Here is a 24,491-nt window from a genome sequence, read left to right on the forward strand (position 1 = left end):
GTTGATGGAGGCAGAGAGATGGCCGTGAGGTCAGAGAGAGAGAGAGAGAGAGAGACAGAGAGTTTGGAGAGGGGCCGGGGACTGCCCATGGTGGATGGGCGGAGCAGTAAGCATGCGCTGAGCTGGCAGACTCTGGGCTGGTCCTGACGGGCTGGCTGGGCTCCGGGTGGCTGTCTGTGCGCTTCAGACGGTCTTGGGGGAGAACTACCACCAACACTCAACGTCTCCTCGAGTGCTCAGAGATATTTAAAACAAACAAAAAAAAAATTAAAACAAATCAGAAGAGACACGAGGATAACTGCGGGGAGAGGAGAGAGAGAGAGAGAGAGAGAGAGAGAAAAAACAGAAAGCAGACAGCCCCACCTCGGCATCTGGAAAAGCACCGAAGAAGGAGACGATCCTCCCCCTCTACCCCACACCCCGCCGCCAACCCGCCCTATCTACCCTGCCCACCACTTCGTGCCATCCCTCTTGGTTCTGAACTGCCCTCCCACCCCGTCAGGAGAACCACGACCACCCATAGGAATCCCCACACTTGACCAGCGTTGCCATTGAGCGATGCGCTTTGAATTTAGGGAGAAATCACCTGCGTTTTTGATGCACAACACAACCAGTGATCTTCAGCTTTTTTTCCCCTCCTCCTCCTCCTTCTTCTGCGGGAACAGTTAATGTTACGGATTTGCACTTTTTTTTTTTTTGACGGGTTTCTAATGGCATGACAACATGCAGAACACACGGCGACAGACACGGCTATCATTCCATATAGTCTCTATTTAAACACCCAGCTGTCACACACGCTGCGTTTCAGCTTATGTTTCATTTTTTATTTTTTTTTTCCTCCAATGCTCAGAAAGAACCCCGACGCTGGTCTGGGAGCGGACCGCCTCTCCAGACACCTAGACATATTTTCTCAAGACGTATCATCTCCATATTCCGTGTTTGCCGAAGAAAAAGCGACACATTGACGAGGAGTCATTTGACACCGACGCTTCGAGCCGTAGGACTTCGCGTGCGAAGTTTGCACCGGCGAGAGAAGGGGGGGGCCAAGTCGGAGATATCTCGGCCAACATCCACGGCTATTTCGCTGTAAGGTAAGCCAAGAGGCGCCCCTTGTCTTGCATGTCAGTCCCGTGTGTTTTCTCCGTTGTCATGTGTGTCCACGTTGGTCTGAGCGCGCTGCTACGATGTGGAAAAATAACGTGCACGAGTTCAAACAGGGTAGTGACCTATTTTCAGAGTCTCTCCAGCGGTGCGCTCGGATCCCGCGGACCGGACTCCCCACACTGTCACACATCGAGGCCAGTCGCGGGCGGACGGGCATTTATTGTGCCATTTACGCACCGTGTCAGCGCCCACTTTTTTTTTTATCCGCGTGTCTACACCCTCTCTCTCGTCCTCGGAACACCGAGATGTTTTTTTTTTTTCAGAGCGGTTTCACAAATCCTGCCCTATATAGGGGCGTTCATCACAGCCCAGCCAGCTGTTGTGCAAGACGCAGGCTCTCTGATGTTCTTCTGTCACAACATCTGATAAGGAGTTCAACGTCTACAGGCTGCTGATATTTGCTTAAAACGACGACGTGTTGGTAAATACAACTGTGGCCACCACATTGGGTAAACACACCAGTGAAACAAATCTCAGATTTTAGTTTTATTTTTCCAAATGAAAGAATATGCTTTCATTTAACGTCCTCAAGTTGCAAGTGTGTTTAGTTTAGCAGATATTCTACACGACTGCAGCCCCATAAACTATTATAATCTGGTTGTTCACACACTAGCTTATGACTGGAACTGGTAAAATATTTGTCTTTCCTTTCCACCCCCCCTAAACCAGTTAGTTGAGGCCAAGCATGTAGTGCAGGGGGCAAGGATGAGTACAGGCATAGAGGCCTAGATAAAGAGCTATTTTCCTCCAATTAAGCAATTCCGCTGTCCCTAAGCCTAATTGTGTGCACACTGGGACTGGGTTTGGGATGGACCTTCTCCCGATTGGCTGCCTCCCATGGGCCCATTGTTCCAGAAGATGCCAGGGTAAAGAGCCGAGCCCTGCCAAGGCAGACCTAACAAGCCCTGTGCTGGAGTGGAATAAGGCCTGATCATTAAAAAGCATTAGAGGCCACAATGCAGATGGAGGCACACCCAGGGGGTTGCCGTTGTATGTCGGGACCAGAGGAGGATGGCCGTGTATTTCCAAGGTGACTGTGACGGACTGTGTGAACAATACAGCGCGTGGGTGCTTGAGAGAAACTGTCACACAGATATCATATGAGCCTGGAGGAGGTCTGGCTGCCGGCCCAGCGGACCTCTCTCAAGAGTATGTGGGGAAGAGGAGCAGCGAGAGAGGCCTCGCAGGCTTTGTGTGGAGGGAGGACTTTGACTCCCTCTCCTCCCTCCCTCTTCCCCGGGCCCCTGCTATTTAATCCATAACCCTTCCCTGAACTGTGAGCACAGGTGCTCGTCACATCCAGAGCACGCTCGCCGCGTTGTTTATCCAATCAGCTGACGATCAGTTCAGCCGCAGGTCAACCACGACATCCATCTGACAGAATACGCCAGACGCAGAAGCGTCGATCAGCGGCGGCACGCCAGGTTTTTCAAGCAATACGTCTTTGACGAAGAACTTAAGTCGCCACCACAAAGCCAGATGTCCGCTGGGGTCCAGCTGTGCATCCCCGTGGTGGCATTCCACACTCTCAGGATGTGCGTGTTGTTTTTTTTTTTTTTTGCTGTGCATTTTCTCATCCTGACTGCATGCTTGGCCAGATGTACATTCTCGGGCAGCTGCAACAGCTTGCACGGAAAGAGTTTGACACCAACTGCGGCAATTAGTATGCAAGAAGATATACCATGAAGGCTTATCACCATGCCAGTCTGTGAAATTATATCACGGGTGTGGTACCGGTGCCTTAAGATTTCGCCCCCAACGCCACAACTGCCTGACATCATACCTCTGGGGGTCCCAAACCGTGTGAGGGTAAGGCAGCTGCTTTATGGTGGAAAAGGTGCACCCTAATGGCATATTCCTGCGTCAGAGAACAACCACGAGGCATGTGGTAGAGGGATGGTGGGAACCCACAGTGCACTTGCACTTAATGCCTTAAACCAGGCTAATAAAAATGCACCGCACCTCATGTTAAAAAAAAAAAGAGGCACGTTCTTATATTTGGGGTATGGTACCACAGAGAAGCTCATCTGAAATCCACAACAGTAGGTTGTGTTTTTCACCGAGGCCTCAAAAACACGCTTTTACACCGGAGGGGATAACACGTTGAGGAGGAGGTGGACTGCTCCCAGTAACCGGGAGGAATATAAGTGGTAAAACTACAGTGGGAGAGCCAGTGTGAGTGTTTGAATTGATAGCACAGTGGGGTTTCATAGCTGCTGGGGATTACGGTCAAACTAAAAGGCAGCTCAGCAGCAGGGGAGGGAGGATTATAGTGGTCAGTGAATGAGGCAGCACGCAGTGAAAACAAGGCACCTGATACACACTGGCATCTATCTTCCCAGCGACAAAGGCAACTTTATTCTACACCCCCATGCCAGATATAACCTTTACACTTGTAGACAAGAACGCGGCGGCAGTCCGATTTCTAATCAGATTTGTCCATTAGGGTGCTGAACAGATTAAATATGACTAACATTCAGTTATGTCACGATGAATGGTGTTGCGCATCCCGGCTCTCGACCTTTTGATTGGGCTGTAAATGTCAGGGGATGCCCCTTCAGTGAAATGAGCTGGAGAGATGACGCGGTGGATGATATCATTTGGATGTCGGTTCCATATCCTTCATTTTCAATTATGCTGCTACAATACTGACATTTTACTATGATTCAGATTCACAATTCGCCCATTATTACTAACTTGACCCCCCCCTATAATTTGTAAATCATTTGGAGTTTTTGACAAATTTTGCAGCTGATAATGGCTGTAAGCTGAACTAAAGTGAAACTTGAAAATGACAGCGAATGACTCTCATCATTACAGTCTGGCTCTGTGGATTTCCCCCCCCCCCCCACCAAATATTTGATCACTAATCGTTGCCATGTGTGCTGCAGCGGAGGTGACAAACGAATACTTGGGAGTGCTTGCGGTGGGATGTGTCTGTGTGGGGTGACGGCCAGACTCACAGGCCGATACATTAGGAAATAGACGGAGCCGATACAGAGCTTGACTCACACCGACTTGTGAACTGAAGGAGACCAGCGCATACCGCTTCGCTCCCTGGCTGGCCGAGCTTATGGCGTGTGCATTTTTCTCCAGTTAAACTGTAACCACTAATCACTCACGGCCTCACTGTTTCCTCCTGGAGCAGACCATTCCAGCCCCCCCCCACCCTTGGGGACTATTTGGTCTACCCTTTTTAAAATCACTTGTGTGGGACATCCCAAACGAGCGCGGGACTCTGGATCTGCCATGGTGACGTTTAGGGGTCAGTTCCTCTGTTGCAAGTCTGCAGGCCTGCATTTCCAAAATAAACACAGACAACTCAGTGCCTCACTCCAACCACCCCACCCTACCTCTTCTCGTTCTCTTTAATGCTCCTTAGGCGCTCCGTACTTAACATTACTAGCGTGAGAGAATTTCGGCTCGCGGAGCCGTTCAGACAATACGCAGACCACGTCTGGGGCAGGGCACACTTGATGAGGAAAAGTTAAAGAGAGAATACGGGGACCCGAAAGAATAACAGCAGTGTAAAGTCACTGTCAGAGAAGGGGTGGAGGGATTAGAAGTTAGTCATACTTTAATATTAAACGTATAGATCATAGTAATCTACGGGTTAGCTGAGCTGGAGCTTCCAGATATCCTGGAGCTCGGTTCAAGGAGCCGTGAGTTGTGCAGTAATACGCTCACAGCAATGCAGTTTTAAGTGGAGCCACAGCTGGTTTGTATTATTATTTACTTGCTTGGCCAACACCCTGATCCTCCAGTTTTGCCCTCAATAGCGCTACAGCAGTTCGGAGGTATGTTTGCCTGTTTGAAAAGAAGAGGGAGGGAGGAGTCGGGGCAAGAGGGGCTCAGCCTGTCAGTACGGGTGAGGAATAACATGCTGGGGAAGGAGAGAGAAGGATTGATGGTGGTTTTTAAGGAAGGGGATGAGGGAGAGACGGGTGAGGCATTTTTTGAGACTCAAATAAGGCTCTCAAGTCTGGGCCTGGGCCCGGCTCCCTGTCTGGGCACATCCAGTCCTGTCAGCTTGCTTCCAGACTTTGCCCCCTTCACCCCCCCTCCCTCCTCCTCCTCCATCCGCGACTCCCCGGGACTCCATCTCCTCCTCGCTTATAACTCTGTGCTTCTGCTCCCTCTTTTCCTTCGGCCCTCCCTCACATTTTTTGTCTCCCACTTTCCATGAGCCCCCAGCTTCATAAGTGACGCTCACCTTATATAAGAAGCTCTCCCTCTTATACGTGCAAGTAAAAGGCAGCGAGAGGGAGAGAGAAAAAAGTTTGGCCTGTAAGTGTTTACCTTCTCTGTGGTGTCGTGGAGATGTTGCCAGCACTAATTTAATTCACGTGTACCGTGGATGTTTTTTTTTTTTCTTCTTATGAGGGGAGCCTTATGCAATTTGGAAATGTTCTAAGTTTGAGGTTTTGTGAAATAAAGATGTATTCTGACCTCAGATACTCTTTTGAAATAACCGATTGCTTGTAAAGGCCCTCGCTCCTTGTTTTGCTCGCGTGTCAATAAACGGTGCCGTCAGTCATGGGGAGGCTGGTTATTCCTTAATTGATTCTAAATGTCAGTATTGATTCAGGACAGAAGAGCGTGAGCGCATGACCCTGACCCTCAAGGCTAATTGAGATCCTCTCTCGGGCTCATCCTTCTTCAGCGCTGCCGGTATACCGTATGATTGCATTTGTCCATGGCACATTTATCAGCCCTCGCTGTTCAGTGTTTCCCGCAAATCAAAAGAAGAATCGGCGCCAGATCTTTCCTCTTCCCATCAGATAACAAACATGCCAACAAATTTAAATCAAGAGTTTAGTGCTACTCCATTTTACAGCATTATGCTCGACTCTGTCTGTCGCCATCTCACTCGCCCTCCATCTGTCCCTTTGCATCTGTCTCTCTCTCTCTCTCTCTCTGCTCTCTTTTTTTTTTTTCCTGTTTTCTCTCTCTTGGATGAAGCTGCAAAAAAGATAAAAGCTGCAGGGTGGAGCCTGTCACTTAGTTGAGCCAGAACACAGCAATACAGAGAGAAAAGGCGAGGGAGGGAGATAAAGGGAGAAAAGAGAGGAGAGAAAAGACTGTCATATTGACCTTGTCTGAATGCCAGCTATAGGTGGGAGGGGACACGCCGGCGTGGAGGCTCGCTCAGAGAAAGCAGGCGCTCCACGGTTAAGTTGGCGCAGCCTCAAAAGGAAAAGACAACACCGGCTTTGTATGTACATATGTATGTGAGATCATGGCGAGGGAGGCAGAAAGGCTGACATGGAGGTATGGCAGACAGTATGTGGGGGGGGCACACCCACATTTGAAGAAGCAGGAGCTCCTTGATCATGTGTTCACCCCCCGATGCACACAAACACACATCACGTCACTTCGTCTGCTAATTGCTCTCTGCTGTTTTGTATCTCTCCCTCTTCCTGTTTTCTTCCCCGTTCCATATGCTTTTTTATGTTTGGGAAGCCGAGGTCCTGCCCCGTCCCCTCTCTCCGTACACAAACACGCTCTTATAGACCCACACGCTATGAAGTCAAACGGAGACACTCCCCGGCCGAAGCGCATCGGCCCCCTGTGCAGCGGCGCTGGTGCCACAGGTGTCGACAGGCCGTCTCCAGGGACGGGGAGTGGCCGCACAGAGGAGAAGTTACGCCACAGACGTGTCCGATTAGCCTCAGCGCCACCGCACGGCGTCGAAGAGCGCAACCACCACCCCATGCTTTGCCCCCCAGCCTCCCGGGGGCCATGTTGCATAAAGCTGTTGTGGGGATCATATTACCATGGCTAATGAATGAGAAGACTCGCTTTCCCAGGGAGTTCTATGTGCCGTTGGCTTATTGAGTTGCAAGCGAATGAAAGTGGCTGGGGTCAGTGTGTGTGGAGGCGAAAAAGGGGGTTTGTTTCTCATGCGTGTGGTGCCATAATATTCCCGTCCAGGAAATGACTGTGAGACAGGCGCACCCCTCCCAAAGCTGGAGCGGTACCACAGCGCTCTGAACTGGTCTGAACTCCACAACACACAGCCCAGCGTGCTGTGCACTAGTACACGTATGCACAGTCCGTATGGCTGTGCATAATGGGCTGTGTTTACGTGTGCATAATACCGAATGCCCTTGCGTGATCCTTGAAGTCGTCATTGTTGAGGACAGACTACATTGGCCTGGTGCTGAAATATATACCCCGGGTTTGCTGCTTATCGTACCACAGTTTCCATACGCATGTCACCCCTATTAATCTGCCCTCAAGCTTGCTGTTAACCGTGTGGGAGAGAGGGGGAGAAAAAAAGAGAGATTTCTGGACCTCCTCCCATTCCCTCCTACCCAGTGGCTTAGAACTGGTGCTGGGTTTTCACCAGTGAGGGAATATAACAGACATCAACCACAGCTGCTTTGTACATTCCGTTATGTTTTGAAGCGGCGGTGGGTTATTCGCTGATGCACTTTCATTCATCAACCACTTTTTGGGGGGGTGCACACCTGTGTGCTTTGTTTTGGGCCGAGGTCTTTTCTCTAAAGGTCTGCCTGGGATTTAGGGAGTGGCCCTTCGTTTGTGTGAGCTGGTATTTTAAAGATTTAGGCAGGTGCCAGTGCTTTGCATTCCTAACCGGATCTTGTGCTCATTGCTGCTGCCTTTAGGGGAGGTCTGCCCCTACAATGGGTGTACATCTCTGCACACAAGCATCACAAGGTCGCAGCTTTCAGCGTGGCCATTTCAAATCATGTATTCACCCTTTCCATCCATGTCTAAGTGCACTGTGTTTGATAAGATCAGTCTTTGCATGCATGCATCTCCCCAGGGCTTAGCATACCACCACATATCCTTTATATACCACTGCGTAGCACGTGCCATCCTTTTTTTTTTTTGGTTTGGAAAAGTATAACCTCCAGAGATTATGTTAAAACGCCGGCTCTGACAACGTTACACCTCCACAATTATTACTTGAATTTCATACTGCCATCCGTGCTGTAAGAATAATGCAAATGTTGGTGTGAGTCAGCTGGAATGACAGCATTTAGCGTGGGTGTCGCACAGAACCATCGCTTCCGAATTGCAGACCTTATCCAGCGATCCCGGCAAAACGGACACAGCTGGTTGGTGGGCTGATGAGAGGGCAGGGAGCTGGGAATGCTGTCGGCGTTTGATCCTCCAGAATCAAATCCTCTCAAAAGTTCCTCCTCCTACTACCTTAAAGGAAACAAAAGAGTCAAAATAACCCTGACGCCACTCACCACATGCACATAAAACAAAAAAACATGTTTACCCCAACTTTAGTTGTGAATATGCACAAACTGTAAAACAGAGCCATTGGCTTTCATCGCTGTACTTTTTCCTCTATCACCCACCAACCGCTCTGACAGCTTCAGTCTGTTTTTCCTCCTTCGCTCATTGGCTCGCTCCTTCTTTTCTCCCCCACCACCCCATCCACCCCCCCACCTCTCTTCTTTCCTCTCCTGTTGCTTTCCTACCGAGCGTGGTGCGGTGACGCCCCTGCTTTGGCTGGCGAGCCCGGCTCCAGACCCTGTGATTGCGCGCAGGAGTCGGAGGATTGCATCACTGCCTGTGGGAAGAGGCCACAGGAATGGGCTGAAAATGGGGGGGTGGGGGGGGAGTAGATGGAGAGAGAGACATGAGTCGATGAAGGAGAGGAAGAGGAGGAAGCGATGACACACAATGGGGATGTAGTCGGAGGAAGTCGATGGGGAATAGGGCTGAAGTTTTTGTTTATATGGAAGTATGGCGGAGTGAAGATGAGAGGGGGGGAGTGAGGGTCGGACTGTAGGAGGTCAAGAGGCCCAGGAGACTTAGTGGGGGGTCAAAGTGAGGGTGGGGGCGTCGATCAAATCCCCCGAGCGCAGGGACGAACACACACCCATCTCCTCCTCTCCTCTCGTGGTCTCCCGCTGTGTTCACCGGTTCCCCCGCCGCCCTCGGCTGCACTACCAACCTGCTATGTTGTGAAATGCCCCACGTTATTGTAAGATTACTCACCCCCTCTTCAAAGCCCACGGTATTGTTGTGCGAAGTGCCTTCAGCGTTAGCGCTGGGTGGGTTTCGCTGCTTAAACACTCTGAATCATCGTCCCTGGGAGGATTGGCTGCCGTTCCTGATGCTGCAGTATAGATCTGAGTTGATGAAAAACGTATGCATCTGACTCTGAATGGGAGAAGGTGGGAGAAAAACTAGCCAGTGACTCAAAACACATGTTGCAACACGTGGCCCCCTCAACCACGTACTGTTCATGTCATATAGCAGCTACTAGGGAGTCTAATAAATCGACTGTGGCTTGGGGGAAGTTTCCGAGCCTCATGCCAATGTGCAGCTCCTCTCTCCCCCCTGTACCTGCCTCCCCTCTTTTCATTTGTTCTGTCAAAATATTTTGGCTGATGGAACAGGTTTTCTAACGATATTTGCACACGCACTTCTTCAAATGAATTACTGGATGAAAAAAAAACATAAATCTGAGGTGCTTCGCATGTCAAAAGTCAAATTCTTATTCGCAAAAGGCAAACATTATCATAGTGATCTGATAACGCTCGCTTCCCTTGAAATCCATCCCCCTTCCACCCGTCCACCGAGAGTCAAGTCGGGTCACTGGGTCGTGTGATAATCCCGGGTTGAGCAGGTCATGAGGCTTACTGACACAATGTGAAATCTCAGTCAGATGGCTGTTTATAGATCATTCATGGCCTAATCTCACTATACGGCAGACTAAGTGGAATTGCTGTGCTGTTGTCTGGTCTGTCTGGATGCTGTTAAGATTCAGAGCCTGGCGGAGTGTTTTCTCTCAAATTAAAATTATGTACAGTTGAATTTGGCCTGCTCTGCTTTTTTACATCCACTCTTTCTTTTCTGATGTTTTTATTTGCCATTATCCATGTAGGTCTAAAACGTAACACCGTAATAAATACCTGGTATGTATGTAAACTAGATTAAAAGTGAATTTCTTCATTCTTTGAAACTCGTAATCCAGAGATTTCCATTTATTTTGGAAATCCAGGAAAACGGAGGTCAGCCAGTTCATACCAAAGCTTGCAACCTAACAGAAATGTTAATGTTCAACCACCAGGAGATATCACTTTAAGCTTGTCCTCTCCATGTAGCAGTCCCCTTTGACAACAAACCACAAGTGCGACCCGCCCTCCTCACTCTGTGCCTCCCTCCCTCCCTCCTGGCACCTTCCCTCCCCGCCTGCCCTCTGCCTGGAATTCCTCAGTGTCTGAACGCTCTGGCTGGAGGCCATCGGTAGCTCGCTGAGAAGCTTCCTGTTGCACTCTCTCCCTCCTTCAATCCGTCTATCCCTCCCTTTTTTCTTTCCTTCCTTCCCTCTCCATTCTCCCCTGTCTCGTGTGTTTTCGTGGATTTTTCCCCTCCCTCTCCTCCCTTCTTTATCACTTGCATGCTCACACTCCCTTTAATTTCTTCCTCTCCTCCTCTAAACACCCCCAAAAGTACAACTGGTGCTTATTTCTCTCTGGATTGAAGCACGTGAACACATGTGTCACTTTGTCTCTGAATTTCCACCATTGGGACTCCCAGAGGCTTCATGCACGCAGCTATTACGTAATCCTGTGTTCGATCCTGTTGGGGGAACAGGGGTGAGGTGAAGGAGGAGGGGTTGACAGCAAGAGTGAGGTAGTGATCGTTATTACATAAATGTATCTAGAAGAAACGGGGTGAACAGAGGGAATAAAGTTGCACTGATGAGAGAAGAATGAGAATAAAGAGGAGGAAGAGTCATTATAAACTGAAAGAAAGAGGGTAAGCGTGAGAGCACAACAAAAGCAAAGAATAGAGGGATGAAGGAGAGAGAGACGGAGGGAATCAGAGGCCCAAAGGAGGAGGAGGAGGAGGATGAGGAGGAGTGGAAACTGAGGTTTCCTGTCTGAGGAGTCGGCTGGCTGAGGAGGACAGAGGCAAGAAAAGAAAAATCTCTCAGCTGTGTGTGTGTTTGTGTGTTGAGTGATCCATCGGGGGTGACGGGGGGGCGGCGGGCATACGCGGGGGCTGTGGCTCAAATGCGTATGTGTCAGCGGAGGTGAGGTCACTCACCTCAAGAAACGTCAGCCATGACAGAATTGGGAGTGAAGGAGTGACCGCTTTTAGGGTCTGTTTTGTATCCAAGTGGGTAACAAACATACTAGTATGTCGATATTATTGACCTGTCTCAATAATAGAGCGAGATCAGTGATAATATGTGATTGTCATATATATGTGTGTGTGTGTGTGTGTGTGTGAAATCCTTTAAATCACTTAAAAGCAATTATTCAGAGTGTTGTGTGAGTGAACCTGCTTGAAATGTGCCAAGTCTTTATTCCTCGGTGGCCCCCCCCAGTTGCAGATGTAAAACCCAAGTGCCAGGGGTCAGAGTTCACACCACACCCATGACTCAATCAGTCACCTTTGACCTTTCCCTCCCCACCTGGTGGATGTAAAAACCAGCAGGTCCAGACACGACCTACGCCACGACCGCAGGTCTTCACGGCTCACTGTTAAACCACAGAAGTACAAAACAGATTCAGTTCATTACAAACATTACGTTCTATGTAAATATTATTTCATATTTTCGAAAGAACTCTGCAAATGTGGATATAAAGAATAATGACTCAATAATATCTCAATTATAGAACTTGGTCTTTAAACTCTATTAGTTGAGTGATGACTATTGGTACCAGCTGATGTCACGATAACCACAGCCTCACAGGGATATTGACAGGATATTTAACAAGATATGCAGGACCTGATGATGTTCAGTGTTATAAAACCAGACTAAACAACCCTTTCACAGTTTTCAGAAACCAAGAAGGCGACGGCTAAAATGCAGATCTGCATCCACTTGTAATATACAGTCTATGTTTAAACCTGTTAGAGCCCTTTGCACCAGCCGTCACGTCGAACGTTGTTAGATGTTCCCACCACGTTCTCTCTCTCTCTGCGTTGTGTTTGTGTGTGAAAATGAAAGAGAGAGCGAGCAAAGAGCCCCGGGGAGAGATGGCTTACCTCCTACAGACCACCTCCCAGCGTCACAGCAGGAGGCGGATTAAGTTACAGCTAACCTCAGAGGGGGGTCACACAAAACATTTACACACACGCATTCACTCGCTCTCCCAAAAAACCTCACAGAGAAATTAAATATTGCACAATACGATTTTTTATGCCCCGGTAACATAATCCGTCTTATAGCGCGCGGCTTTGATGTCGACTGATGCTCTTTGTTGGCGTCAGACCATCGGATGGAGCAGACTGAGCCGATACGCGATCATCCTCAGATCGGATCACGCTGAAGATCAATCGGTGGGAGCGGGGTGAAAGGTCAGCTCTGATCCGTGCGAGCCTAGCCTCGGAGCATGGAGGTGTTGAGACACATAGCCCCCCATTGACCTGATGCTCCCCCCTTTATGTGCTACTTCACCCATCGGCCAACTCCCACACCCCCTAACCTCGACCCGCGTTCACCCCGAACACACACACACCTCATCAAAGGGCGGTGTCCGTATGTAGAGGGGTGGATGTGGGGAGAGGGTTGTGCAGGGGAATAGGTGACAAGGGTTGCTAAAGAGGACACAAACCTCTCTTTCAGGACTCCTCTTCCTCCTCCACTTCCTCCTCCCTTCATCCTCACCCTCGTATATCCTCGCTGTGGCCCCTTCAGTCATCCCACTCTCCCTCTCTGCTGTAGCCTGTGTTTACTCTGCTAGAGAGAGAGGGCCCAGAGAGGGGACAATGCCGCCTTTCAGAGAGACTGTCGACCCCACGGCTGAGCAAGGAAGTCTGCATGGGGGCCAGCCAACACCCCTTCCACAAACTTCACAGCCATCCGCCACTGAGCTTCACACACACACACACACACTCGCATATCACGCCAACACCATACTCCTTCCTTCTCCGTGTCGTTCTCTCGTTCGGCCCGTTCTCTTTGTCTCACATTTCCCACAAACCCCCTCTCAGTGACCGTGGCGGTTCGGAGGATGTAGTCGAGGTCCCGTAACTTCAGTCCAAGATCCACACGCTGTGAGTCACTTCCCAGCCAGTCTCTACTATTCCTCCACTAAGAAACGATCGTGGGGGTGGGCTGAGGTGAAATCCACTGGTCCAGCTCCCCTGGGAGCACATTAGTACAGTATTGACTGCCCAAGGGGTGGAGCGCGTATTACAGATCGCATGATCTGCAGAGTTTCTCGGAAGTCCACGACCAGTTTGTTTGTCATGTCTGTTTCCCTGTAAAAAGTTAAGAACGCGCAGACCAACTCTTTTCCAGTACACCATGCTTTGTTCCCCACACGTTTTCAGCTATCTAACGTCATCCTGGTATTTTCTGAGGCTATTTCTGGTTTCCAGTGACTAATAGATCCCCAGAAATACCTGTCACACTAACACAAGTCACAAGACTCACAGAGCCAGGATGGAGAGCGTTAAAACACTTAGAACACTAGGAATACAGGGCAACGCTGGAGAGCTTCTCATGTGGAATCAAGACAAAGTGGCAGGAAAGTGAGGGGAAGACAGACTAAATAGAGCAGGAGACAACGACAGGACAGGTGAGACACATTAGGGCAGGTAGGTAGTCAACCAGGAGGGCGGGATGTCAAGATACTACCAGGAAATAACTAAAAAAAACAGGAACTGTAACAGGAGAACACAATAAACCAAAATAGAATAATAACAAAGCTCGAGAACCAGACATGACAATACCGTGTATTCCTTATCCCTTTTCAAGGTTACTCAAATCCCACTTGTTCTTTGAGAAAAATTGCATCTGCAGTGGCTTCAAGTTAATTGCTTATTTAACCCTGTCTGGCTGAAATTGCTCAATTTAAAATCTATGCAAAAAAAAAAAATGATATCGACAGCCTCTATGAAGTGGAATAATTGCACTCCTGTCCAATATTGGTTTTTTCTTGAGTGTTCATGTGTTTTAGGGCTGCAATTATCATAATTTCTAAATAATTCTGGGGATTATTTTCTAGATGAATTATCTTATGTCAAAATAATAGATAAAATGCCCAACATAAATTCCCAGAGTTCATGGCGACATCTTAAAAAGTACTTTTGAACAGGATGACCATTTCAGAAGCTGGAACCAGTGATTTCTGGGGAATTTTACTTGAAAAGTGAGTCAAATGATTGAATTGTTGCTTTGATTTTCCATCAGTGGACTAATGGATTAATCGACTAATCTTTTCAGCTTTAATAAGTTAAAGTGAATAGAAATATAACGTATCCTCATTAAGTAAAATGCTGGAAACAAGATCACCGCATTGGAAACAAGTGGAATATTTACATCGACAACAAACAAACAAACAAAAGAGAAGAAAAAACGGGATTTAACACTTGATAGATTCTCTATTACAGCTTCCTGCTGATTTAAACTGTTTCTCCTTCTACAACATGTGTCGAGCTGAATGATACCAACGATGCTCTTGATTATAGAGGAGAGAAGACGCATTTTTAATGAATTGGTTGTACAATTCGGAGGTTTAGTGACGGTCCGCACGTGGAGCAGCCGCCTGAGAGGAGCTTTTGTGAGTGGAGACCCCTGTAGTGTCTCTCTGCTGTTCACACAGTGAAAGCTGTAGGATCACATGCTTTTAGATGCCAACATGATTAATATTCCCCATTTTTATGGATCCAAAGATAGATGGTAGATTATAGACGGGAGGCCAGTTTTCTGTTTGTGCCCATGGTTGATAGGAGTAGGATTTATATAAAAGGTTAAGCTGATTCTCAGTGTCAGGGTAAGGGCTTTTACTCGATTAAAGTGGACGGCGATTTCTCTGCTACTTTGGCCGAAACAATAAAGCCAAAAGTCTTGGCAGGGTGTGCGGTAGGAGTTACAGTAAGTTAGTCATAAGCACCCACTCCAGAGAGAGAGAGGAACAGAGATGTGGTATCCACCGCAGCTTGTTCTAAATGAGGATCACATCCGCTCTGACTGATCTAAAGATGTTTACTTTCACGGCTAATGGCAGCCTTTGCCCACATAACAAACTCTCTATGGCCAAATAGTCATTAGAGCAACTACTATTGTGATGGGTTTAACTGATGGAAATAATAATAACTTCTTTTTTTTTTCACGTGTCCGGGTTTAATGGATGATGGCAGCGTTATCAGGAACAAAACCCCAAGAGCCAAATTATAAGGATGGGTTCACTTTTTTCACGTATCCAATAAAATAGCTTGAGGTTGTTCCGATCAATCCTCCTCTCCATACTCTAAATCCCTCCTTAAAGCAGTTCTAATATCATTTTTGAACCAGAAATCACGATCAAGATGGACTACGTGGGTCACGTGTTTGAAAGTGTCAGAGGAAACATGATTCTCTATATGTGCATGTGGAAAAGGAGTGCATGTATGCCATAATGCTGCCCTGTGTGCATGTTCATACAGTATGTTCCTCTGTTTGTATCAGTACGTGTGTGTATCATCATCCTCTTATCTATGGTTGATTGAGTCTATACACCCCCTCCTGCTCCCTCTGGTTGTGTAGTGTGTGTGTGTGTGTGTGTGTGTGTGTGTGTGTGTGCTGGTGGTCATCCCTCGTTGGGCTGGTGAACCTGGTGACCTCTCTGCTCCGTGCCTCCCAGACACAAGGGCTTCTCATGTGGCCCCTGGCCAGTTGCTCTCAAAGCCCACCATTCACTACCAACCGTGGCCTCTGAGAGTGTGTGTCAGCATGTGTGTGTGAGGGAGAGGGAGGAAGAAGGGGGGAGAATTTGTTGAAATTACAGTTTGATTAATTACTTGTGTGTGTAAGTGTGTGTACGTGTGTGTGTGTGTGTGCATCTACACTCAACATGCACACTGGGAGCTGTTCTACATGAACTCGAGCAGAAATATAGGACACCCTACAACTGTGTGTAGAGGGAAAATGCTTTGAGATGTGTGTGTGTGTGTGTGTGTGTGTGGAGAAGGAGCAACGAACCCTAACACATTGTGTTGAATAGAGAGTTTGGCTTTAAACCAGCAGTGCTGTACTCGCACCGCCTATATATGTGAAGCAGTAAATGGTGGATGAAGAGGAAAAGACTCATAGCGTGGTCCGACGCGGGGATGCTGGCTCACTCTGCTGCTAGAGGAGGTCTTTAACTAGAACTCAAAATGACAGCTAGATGAAGCGTCCTGCCACAACCCTCGGGCCGGGTCCAGAGGTCAGTGTGTTTAGAGGAGGGAGGAGGTGGACGGAGTAGGTGCAGCTGGACTTGAAGGCCCCGGGGGGTTGGCGGTGGGTCTCAAAGGTCCATGGGGTCTGAAGGTGCACACTGTGGGGGCTGGGGTGGGGGGTGGTTGATGTGACAGGGTGCAAGGGCTGGTGACTGGCCGAGGGGTTGGGTTAAGCAAAGCTGGCGGTGAGGGTGACCATCTGGATTGGATTGTAGAAATTCCTCAGGAAGAGTGTGTGAGTAAAGGTCAGCGTGGAAGAAGAGGAGGGGGGTCGCTCAGATCTCTATGTGTGTGTGTGTGTGTGTTTATTTTTCTTTGGCTTACTCAGTGTTTCAGTTTACCATTGTCGGAGAGTATTTCTTACCCGGTGGGGTTGTGGTATGTGAGCTACTTTCAACCACATCCACGTGGGAAATATCGCAAGGTGTGAGAATGTGTTTTCTACAGTCTGTCACTGTCTCCCGTCGGAATGCCGCGCTTCATTGCATGTGTGGCGATATGAACCCCGAGCGGTCCTTCGCTGGCCCCCACGCGGCCTAACGCTAGCCCCTCTGTGACTGTTTGTGCAGGTGGGAGGTCGGTGGGTCGCGGTCATGCTGTCCCTGGACGAGCCCCTGGACCTGAAGCTCCCTCGACGGGCCAATGGACGGGATAGAGGGGGGCGCTCTCCCCCCATCTCCCCGCTGCACTCCAAGCGAGCTCGCCAGCTCTACATGGCGGACGACGGCACCGCAGTCATAGAGCCCGCCTCGCCAGCATCTCCACACACAGGTAGGCGCGCTCTGTCAGCAGCTGTGTTGGGCTGCATGTAGGCACAGTGGTGGTCTGAGCAACATGCTAACAGTTGCAATGCTAGCATGCTGATGTTTGGAAGAACATTTTTACCATGTAAACAAGTCCACCATATCAGATCCCCCAGGTGAGGGATCTTAACAGGTGTGTGTGTGTGTTTTTCTCAGGTGTGCAGGTGGTCCCTCATGATCGGACAGACACCCCCACCCCCCCTGCGGTGGACCTGAGCATGTCCCCCTCCTCCCGCCACACCCCCAGCTCTCCAGAAATGACCAACGGCAACTACATCCCCTCAGGGGTGAGTACGACCGAACACACACTTTTATTTTAGCCCTCCTTTGTTTCCCCTCTCTTCGTTCACCTCTGAGAATGAACACGGTCTTCCAATGCAATAATGAGTGGCCAACACTTTCCTTTTTGGGTCAGCAAGTCAGGAACAACATCGGGTTGTGTCACAATCTCCATAAGGGAATCAGGCTATGCAAGAGGGTAGGATGTGTGTGTGTGTGTGTGTGTGTGTGTGTGTGTGTGTGTGTGTGTGTGTGTGTGAGAGAGCGAGGGAGAGAGACAGGGGGGGGATAGTTCTTATCAAACACCTCTTGTGTCCCCAACAAGGGCCTCTGTCTGCGCAACTTGCACTCAGTGGCCCCACTGGCATGACATGTTTGCCTGTGTGTGTGTGTGTGTGTGTGTGTGTGTGTGTGTGTGTGTGTGTGTGTGTGTGTGCACACGTATAATCAAATTTAAGACAAGGTACAGCCATGTAGACCTCACGCCGCCTAATTCAATTCTCTCCCAATTGAATTGAGACGCGCTGGCTGGGACCATTCAGCCGCCCCCCAACCCGCTATTACACACACGCTGCACTTAACTTATCCCCCGGTGGATGCAGATGGGACGCACAAAATAAGAAAAAGAACAGCCGCTCACACTCGTTATCACGTGTTCTGTCCTCGGCAGGATCTGACAAAGCGGCTCTCATAGCTGTGTATGCAGAGGCAGAGCTCAGTGCTGGGAATATGTGTGATTTTATGAAATTTGTCACACATTTCTGACACAGATAGAGACGAGATAGGATGAGACAGCCAGAGGATTGTGATCCATTTGCAATCCAATTCTCTGTTTGCTTCCCGACTCTCAGACTATGAGTCCCTTATTCCAAACTCAACTTTTCACCAAGACGCCTCTCTATTTTCTGCTTGAGCTAAGTTACTCTGTGTGTGTGTGTGTGTGTGTGTGTGTGTGTGTAAAGCAGTAGCTCCCAGCTAAGGTTCAATGAATCTTGCAGCTCTCATGCTGAGCTCGGGGATCTAGGGAGGGTGGGGGGGCACTTCGTCATTGATAAAAAGAGGGACTTTTGTCTCCATCGAGTGTTTCCTCAGTGAGACGTGTGTGTGTCATCCAGCTGATGCCACCTAGACCGTGCTATTTAGAAAGTCACCATTGTGGGCAGTGGATGCGTTGGGCCAGACAGCTGTGTTTTCTCACATCCCAGTAAACATGAACTAAAGCCAAATGTTGTGCATGGGTCTTTCTTTGTGTGTGCAGTGCATTGATAATCCTATTTTCCCCCGCTTGTTTATCAGAATTGTCACATCTCACAGGCCTTTCAGTTCTTCGTGCCAATAGGAGCTGGAGCGGGACTTCACCTGCCATCCTCCATGTTCATTGGCCAGATGAGCGACAAGAGAGCCTCCCCTGACCTCTCGGCGGATGAACAACTGGCCTGCCACTGGAAGAAGGTAAAACCCAGAGAGTAAACCCTGTTGTATGATCCTGTTGCAGCCAAATGAGGATCGGCTTCATCAAACGTTAAAACTGTTGTGTTCCCCTAGTGTCATCTGCTCTTCGACTCCCTGCAAGACCTGGTGGACCATGTCAATGACTTCCATGTGAAGCCTGAGAAGGATTCTGGGTACTGCTGCCACTGGGAGGGCTGTGCACGCAAAGGGAGGGGTTTCAATGCTAGGTGAGAAAATCATACACGTGGGGGATTTGTTAAGTGTGCAAACTGGGGGGAGAAATCAAGATTTTTATTTTTTTTTTGTGTGTGGCTGCAGGTACAAGATGCTCATCCACATCCGCACTCACACCAACGAGAAACCCCATCGTTGTCCAACCTGCAACAAGAGCTTCTCACGCCTGGAGAACCTCAAGATACATAACCGGTCCCACACAGGTCAGTGGTATACAGCATGTCAGAGCTGAAGTCACAGTGGTTTTCTTTAGTTTACCGTAAAGAAATCTGGATCATTTCTTCCACTGCAGGTGAAAAGCCCTACATTTGTCCTTACGAGGGTTGCAACAAGCGCTACTCCAACTCCAGCGACCGCTTCAAGCACACTCGCACACACTACGTGGACAAGCCCTACTACTGCAAGATGGTGGGCTGCCTGAAGCGCTACACAGACCCCAGCTCTCTCCGCAAGCACATCAAGGCCCATGGCCACTTTGTGGTTCAGGAGCAGGGCTCCTCAGGTGGGGTGGGCTCCCTGCTGAGGGGGACTCCTAGTGGAATGCTTGCTGTTGACGGGGGAAAGGATTCAGAGCTGTCCTATGTGAGTGCAGCCCACATTATCATCCCAGGCGCAGCGGCCGCTCTCCTGGGAGGCCATGCTCTGCACGGTCTGGGTGGTGCTCTACCCCTGTCCCCTCTCAGCCCCCGGCCCCTGGACCTCAGCACCCTCGGTTGCCCCGGCTCCCCGCCAGGCACCCTGGGAGGCGCCTCCATCCTGTCCTTCAACGGCTCCACGCTGGGCCTGGCCAAGTCATCTCTGCTCTCCGCGGGGTTCCCCTCCTCGGCCCTGGGTCTGTCGATGATGCCTGCGCTGGGGGCCTCTTCTGAGCGCAGGGCCCAGAGCCAACAGGCCAGGAGGGGCCGAGGGGAGGGGGCAGAGAACGAGGTGTCCGGGGGGGTATTGAACCTCTCCACGGGATCCCATGATCCCCTGTCCTGGGTGGTCATCCCCCCAGGCACTGTGGTGCTCAAGCCAGCTGTGGTCAACTGATACACACACACACACACACACACACACACACACACACACACACACAAACACACACACACACACACACACACATTCCAGAAGAGCTCAGGGGGTCGGGATGGGAGGGGGGGTGAACGCCATAGCGAGGGTACGGGCGATCAAAGGTGATAGGCATCGGCTCGCACAATCAAATCCAGGGAACGCATTGGAAACGGAGAAAAAACTATAGAGAAGCTCGTCAAGCCCTCAATCAGCAAAACAATAGACAACGCTACGTCTCCCAGGAAATCCGTATACAACACATGCCTCTTGTATTGATGGGAAACCAGACCTGGGGCCCAAGAACTCGGTTCAGGAACACGTACGGCTCTGTATTTCCATCACGGGATCCTCTTTGCTCTCTTATTTTTTTGTTTTCTTTTATACATTTATTCACTCCTGTTTCCTTGACGTGTCATTCTTAGTGCTCTGTGTTACAAAAGTCATGATCCATTGATAAGTATTTATATAACTGAACTACATCGACAGTGTGCCTCCAGCTTAGCAGTGAGATAGATACACCGTGAAACTGAATGACGCACTCACAGTTGGGCGAACTTGCACAGAATAGGAAGATTCTCCACTGTCGATTTTTAAAGCGATGACCTATTTTTCACAGGCCGCTGTGATTAATATGATTCAGACAGGCTTGCCAAAACCAAAGCAAGTGAACTCAAACGGTCTCGGAGTTTGAAGCTTTTTTTTTTCGGCTCCGAGACTCCAATTAAACGCAGCACTTAATAGTGTCAAATGGTTGTAGTCCTGAAACCTCAACAAAAAAAAAAAAAAAAACCTGCTGCTTACCTCTCAGCTCCCTCAGTGCAACACAAACTGGGAGAGAGCACCTCTTGACAATCGGTCCCCCCAGTTTGGGGAGGGTGACCAACACGGACCAGCCTAGTCCACCAGAACGTGTTCCAGGCGTACAGACTAGGGGCTTTCAGGGCACAGAGCGAACTGATGACTTCACGCAGACACCTGACAATGACCAATCATCACTTCCTCTTTCACACAAACAAGATATTTAAGGCGCCGCGCGGCGTGTCTGGCTCCCCCCTCTGGTAGAACTCCACACACAGCATCCCCACTTTCCATTTACAGAACTCGCACTGTTTTGGACTTGTGGATTGTCCAGCTGCTTTCCCGTAATTGAATCAACATGGCCAGTTTGCGTATGAAAGGGCCACTGTGGTGATAAACACTAGTGTCTTGTTTGTTTTTTTTCTTTTAAAAAAGTGACCCGACCCAAAACCAGCTGTGAAAAACAGGTGGTCGTCCAGTCGGGGCCCAACTTAGCCTCGTCGGTTTAATTTTTGTCCCAAGTTCAACAAGTCCCATGCTGTGCCAAAAATACCTGGAGAGCAGTGAGAGAGAGAGATAGAGAGAAAGTGTGAGAGAGAGAGAGGGATGTACGTATTGTGCCACAGAGGGGGGGGTGATGCACTCAACGCCACATACAGCTGGACTGACTAGGAAGCCACACTTTTGCAAACTGCCTCATTTTACAAAACACAAAAGACTAATTTGACGTCTGGGAAAACTTTTCTCACGGTTCGATTAAGCAGTCAACATGCACTTACCACACACTATATTCCTTACATGTTATATACAATGTTACTGCCAAGTGATGGTTCTTTTTTTTTTTTTAATAACTGTTTTTGCTGTGGGTTCCTCGCTCAGTGCTAATGCATGTATGTTTGACTGCCGTCGCGACGACAGAGAGGTACCGGGAGCAGGAGAAGATCGTCACAACACAAGGAACATTCCCTCAAGAGACTGTCACACTACCCTCCTCTCCATCTTCACTCCTCCATCTCTGCTTACGTTGGTGGTCTTACTTCCCCCATCGCCCAGTCTTAAAAATAATCAGTTATTGCTGTTTTTTTTTTTTTTTTTATATTATTATTTTGCTGTTATTCAGACGAGACATTTTTTTCTGATGTTGAAGTTGCTTCTTGTGTTCTGCGACGGCTGCTCTACACTCAGCTTTCTGCTGTCGAGGAGGTCGAGGGTTGAGGAGAAGACCAGAGGGAGCGTCCTAGGGCAGTGGGTCCCGACCTGGCATCAATCTGTGAATCTGATTATTACATTCATATAAGATACATGAAATTTGGTTAATCTTTGTGACCGTTATCCCTTAATTTTTGCTTTTAAGCTTCGCTAGCAATGAAGCTCAATGGATGGTCGGTCCACCTTGTTATCACAAGCTGAAAAAAACAACAACTATTGGTTGGATTGCCAAAAAAAATTTAAACAGACATTCATGTTTCATGGTTGGAGACCACTGCTCTAGGGGGGAAATATGGAAAATAATACATCTAGTGGACCAAATGATATCTTTCCTCTATGACAATCACACTGGTGTACTGGGGATCATTTAGAGGGTGTAGGCATAAAATAAGTGTCCTGACAAAATGATATTTGGGGGGCTAAATTAGATTTGCAAACTATGCTTCCTTTGTTTCTTTTAATTTCCACCGCCAGATAAAGGGAAACCATAGAGAACATAACGGAACATCGGACTGTGAAATGGCTGGCAGTGCTGGGAAAGAGCAAACAGGGACAGAATTGGGGGAATGAATGAGTGAATGGACAAGGGAGAGATGGGGGTGGGGGGGGAGGCTGTGTGCCAGCAGAGGAGAAGTGGCAGAGGATAGCTGTTCTGTGCAGCCGCCCTCCATCTGGTCACCTATCCAGCAAACGGCCCTCTCAGCTCTGAAGTCACTGGCTGTGCTGTGCCCGATGTGGCAGCGACTCACAGGCATACCAGCCCGCGGAAAACTAGGCCACTGAACTCTGCCTGCCCTCTGGTTTTTTCTTTTTTTATAGATTAAGCCCAAAAGGCTCTACTCCCCCACCTCCCGGCCACAAAGCGTTTCACCAGAGATGGGGAAAACAGGCAGACTAACAAGCCACATTCACAGTAAACAAAAACAAATATAACCCTCCCTGGCCTCCCGCAGGCCTGTGAGGACTCACAGCGGAGATGAACTGCATACCTGTGTTCCTGCATCAATGATTCTTAAGTCATCATTATCTCAGACACCCCCTCCCCCATCTCAAAACACACAACACACACACACACACCAGCCGCCTGCCTCTGGGTTCAGGCTGGGCTGATTGAAGCGAATCTCTCGTTGTGAGCGGATAACCCTGGCATGCGATGTCATCAGAAACAGGTGTTAAGTAGGCTAGACACGGTTTCCTTGGCAACAGTGAAACCCACAGATGCGCCGGCTCTCCTCCTCCCCGTCCGTCTGTCTGTCTCTCCTCTGCGGGTCGAAGCCAGGGACAGAGAGAAAGAGGCGGCAGAAAGCTGAATAATATGACACGGATCCTCCCGGGGTCCACATCTTTTCAAATATCAAATAAGCTGTATGATCCATTAACCCTTTGAGCTCAGTCTGTTATAAACTGCACTTTTGTTCCCCTCATAACATGTGTAGATACGGGGATGTTGCCACATCCTCTTAGTGTAAAGCGTTATTCATTCTCAGTTGCTAAAATATCTGAATTTGATGTCTTATTTTTATTTTTTTTGACAGTTTAAAAGTGGTACTTGCTCCTGGAGATTTTAAAGTAACCCACACTGAATGCTATGAGAGGTGGAACTGAAACCCAGGGCACAGAATTTGTGTTAAGCTAGGTCAGTGTCATTGTAATGGGGTGCCATTGACGCAAGTGCCACAGTGTTGCACAAAGGGTTAATGATAAGACTAAGGCCATGCAAGGCCTGTTCCAAGTTATGTTTTTTTGCACATTTGTGAGATATTGTCAGTATTTTAATTTTTCCAAGTGCCTTTTTATTATAGTTAAAAAATACAGAAGTTATACACTATATGAAAAAAAAAATGATTATATGAAAATATATTTTTCCTGGCATCATGTTCTGTGGTTGAACATGCAGAATTTTAGAGTTGTAAAAGTCTCCAATTGGTACAACATAGCGGTGTTCTCCTGTTTTAGAGGAATTTTATTACGATATTGATAATAATGTCAATGAAAAGAAAGTGTTTAATAAAGTTGTATTTGATACAACTTGTGTATTCGTTTCTGTTCCAAATATACCATTACATATTGTGGAAAAGTTCATGTGCATAATAAGCAAGAAATAATCTAGTTACATGTGATTCTGCCCCACTTCATTCAAATAAAAACAATCATCTCACACTCACTGTAATCAGTGTTTCAGCTGTCAAAATCCATAATAGCGAATAAAAAAAAAACATAAATAAGGCACTTCTGTGTGGATTTGGATAGTTGCAAACCATATAAAACATATTTCTTATGGCTCATCTAAAAAAATAAATAAATAAATAAGCCCATATTGTTTAGTTTGTGCTTCCCCGTCTG

General features: G+C 48.4%; 1 protein-coding gene across 3 annotated transcripts; it reads left to right on the forward strand.

Moving 5' to 3' along the window:
• Positions 1 to 62: 62 nt before the first annotated feature.
• On the forward strand, positions 63 to 24,176 carry glis2b (GLIS family zinc finger 2b). 3 transcript variants are annotated; one of them, XM_084036614.1, is made up of 7 exons: positions 63 to 1,091; positions 16,890 to 17,091; positions 17,280 to 17,410; positions 18,717 to 18,854; positions 18,948 to 19,081; positions 19,173 to 19,291; positions 19,381 to 24,176. In XM_084036614.1, the coding sequence occupies exons 2-7, from the start codon at positions 16,914 to 16,916 to the stop codon at positions 20,118 to 20,120; spliced, it is 1,440 nt and encodes a 479-aa protein (XP_083892740.1). In that variant the 5' UTR covers positions 63 to 1,091; positions 16,890 to 16,913; the 3' UTR covers positions 20,121 to 24,176. The 3 variants fall into 3 exon arrangements, with proteins under 3 accessions (XP_083892740.1, XP_083892741.1, XP_083892739.1); XM_084036615.1 differs by having other exon boundaries at positions 18,726 to 18,854; XM_084036613.1 differs by having other exon boundaries at positions 65 to 1,091; positions 18,699 to 18,854.
• Positions 24,177 to 24,491: the final 315 nt, after the last annotated feature.

The sequence above is a fragment of the Eutrigla gurnardus genome (genome assembly GCF_963514095.1).
Source record: "Eutrigla gurnardus genome assembly, chromosome: 20".
Lineage (NCBI taxonomy): Eukaryota > Metazoa > Chordata > Actinopteri > Perciformes > Triglidae > Eutrigla > Eutrigla gurnardus.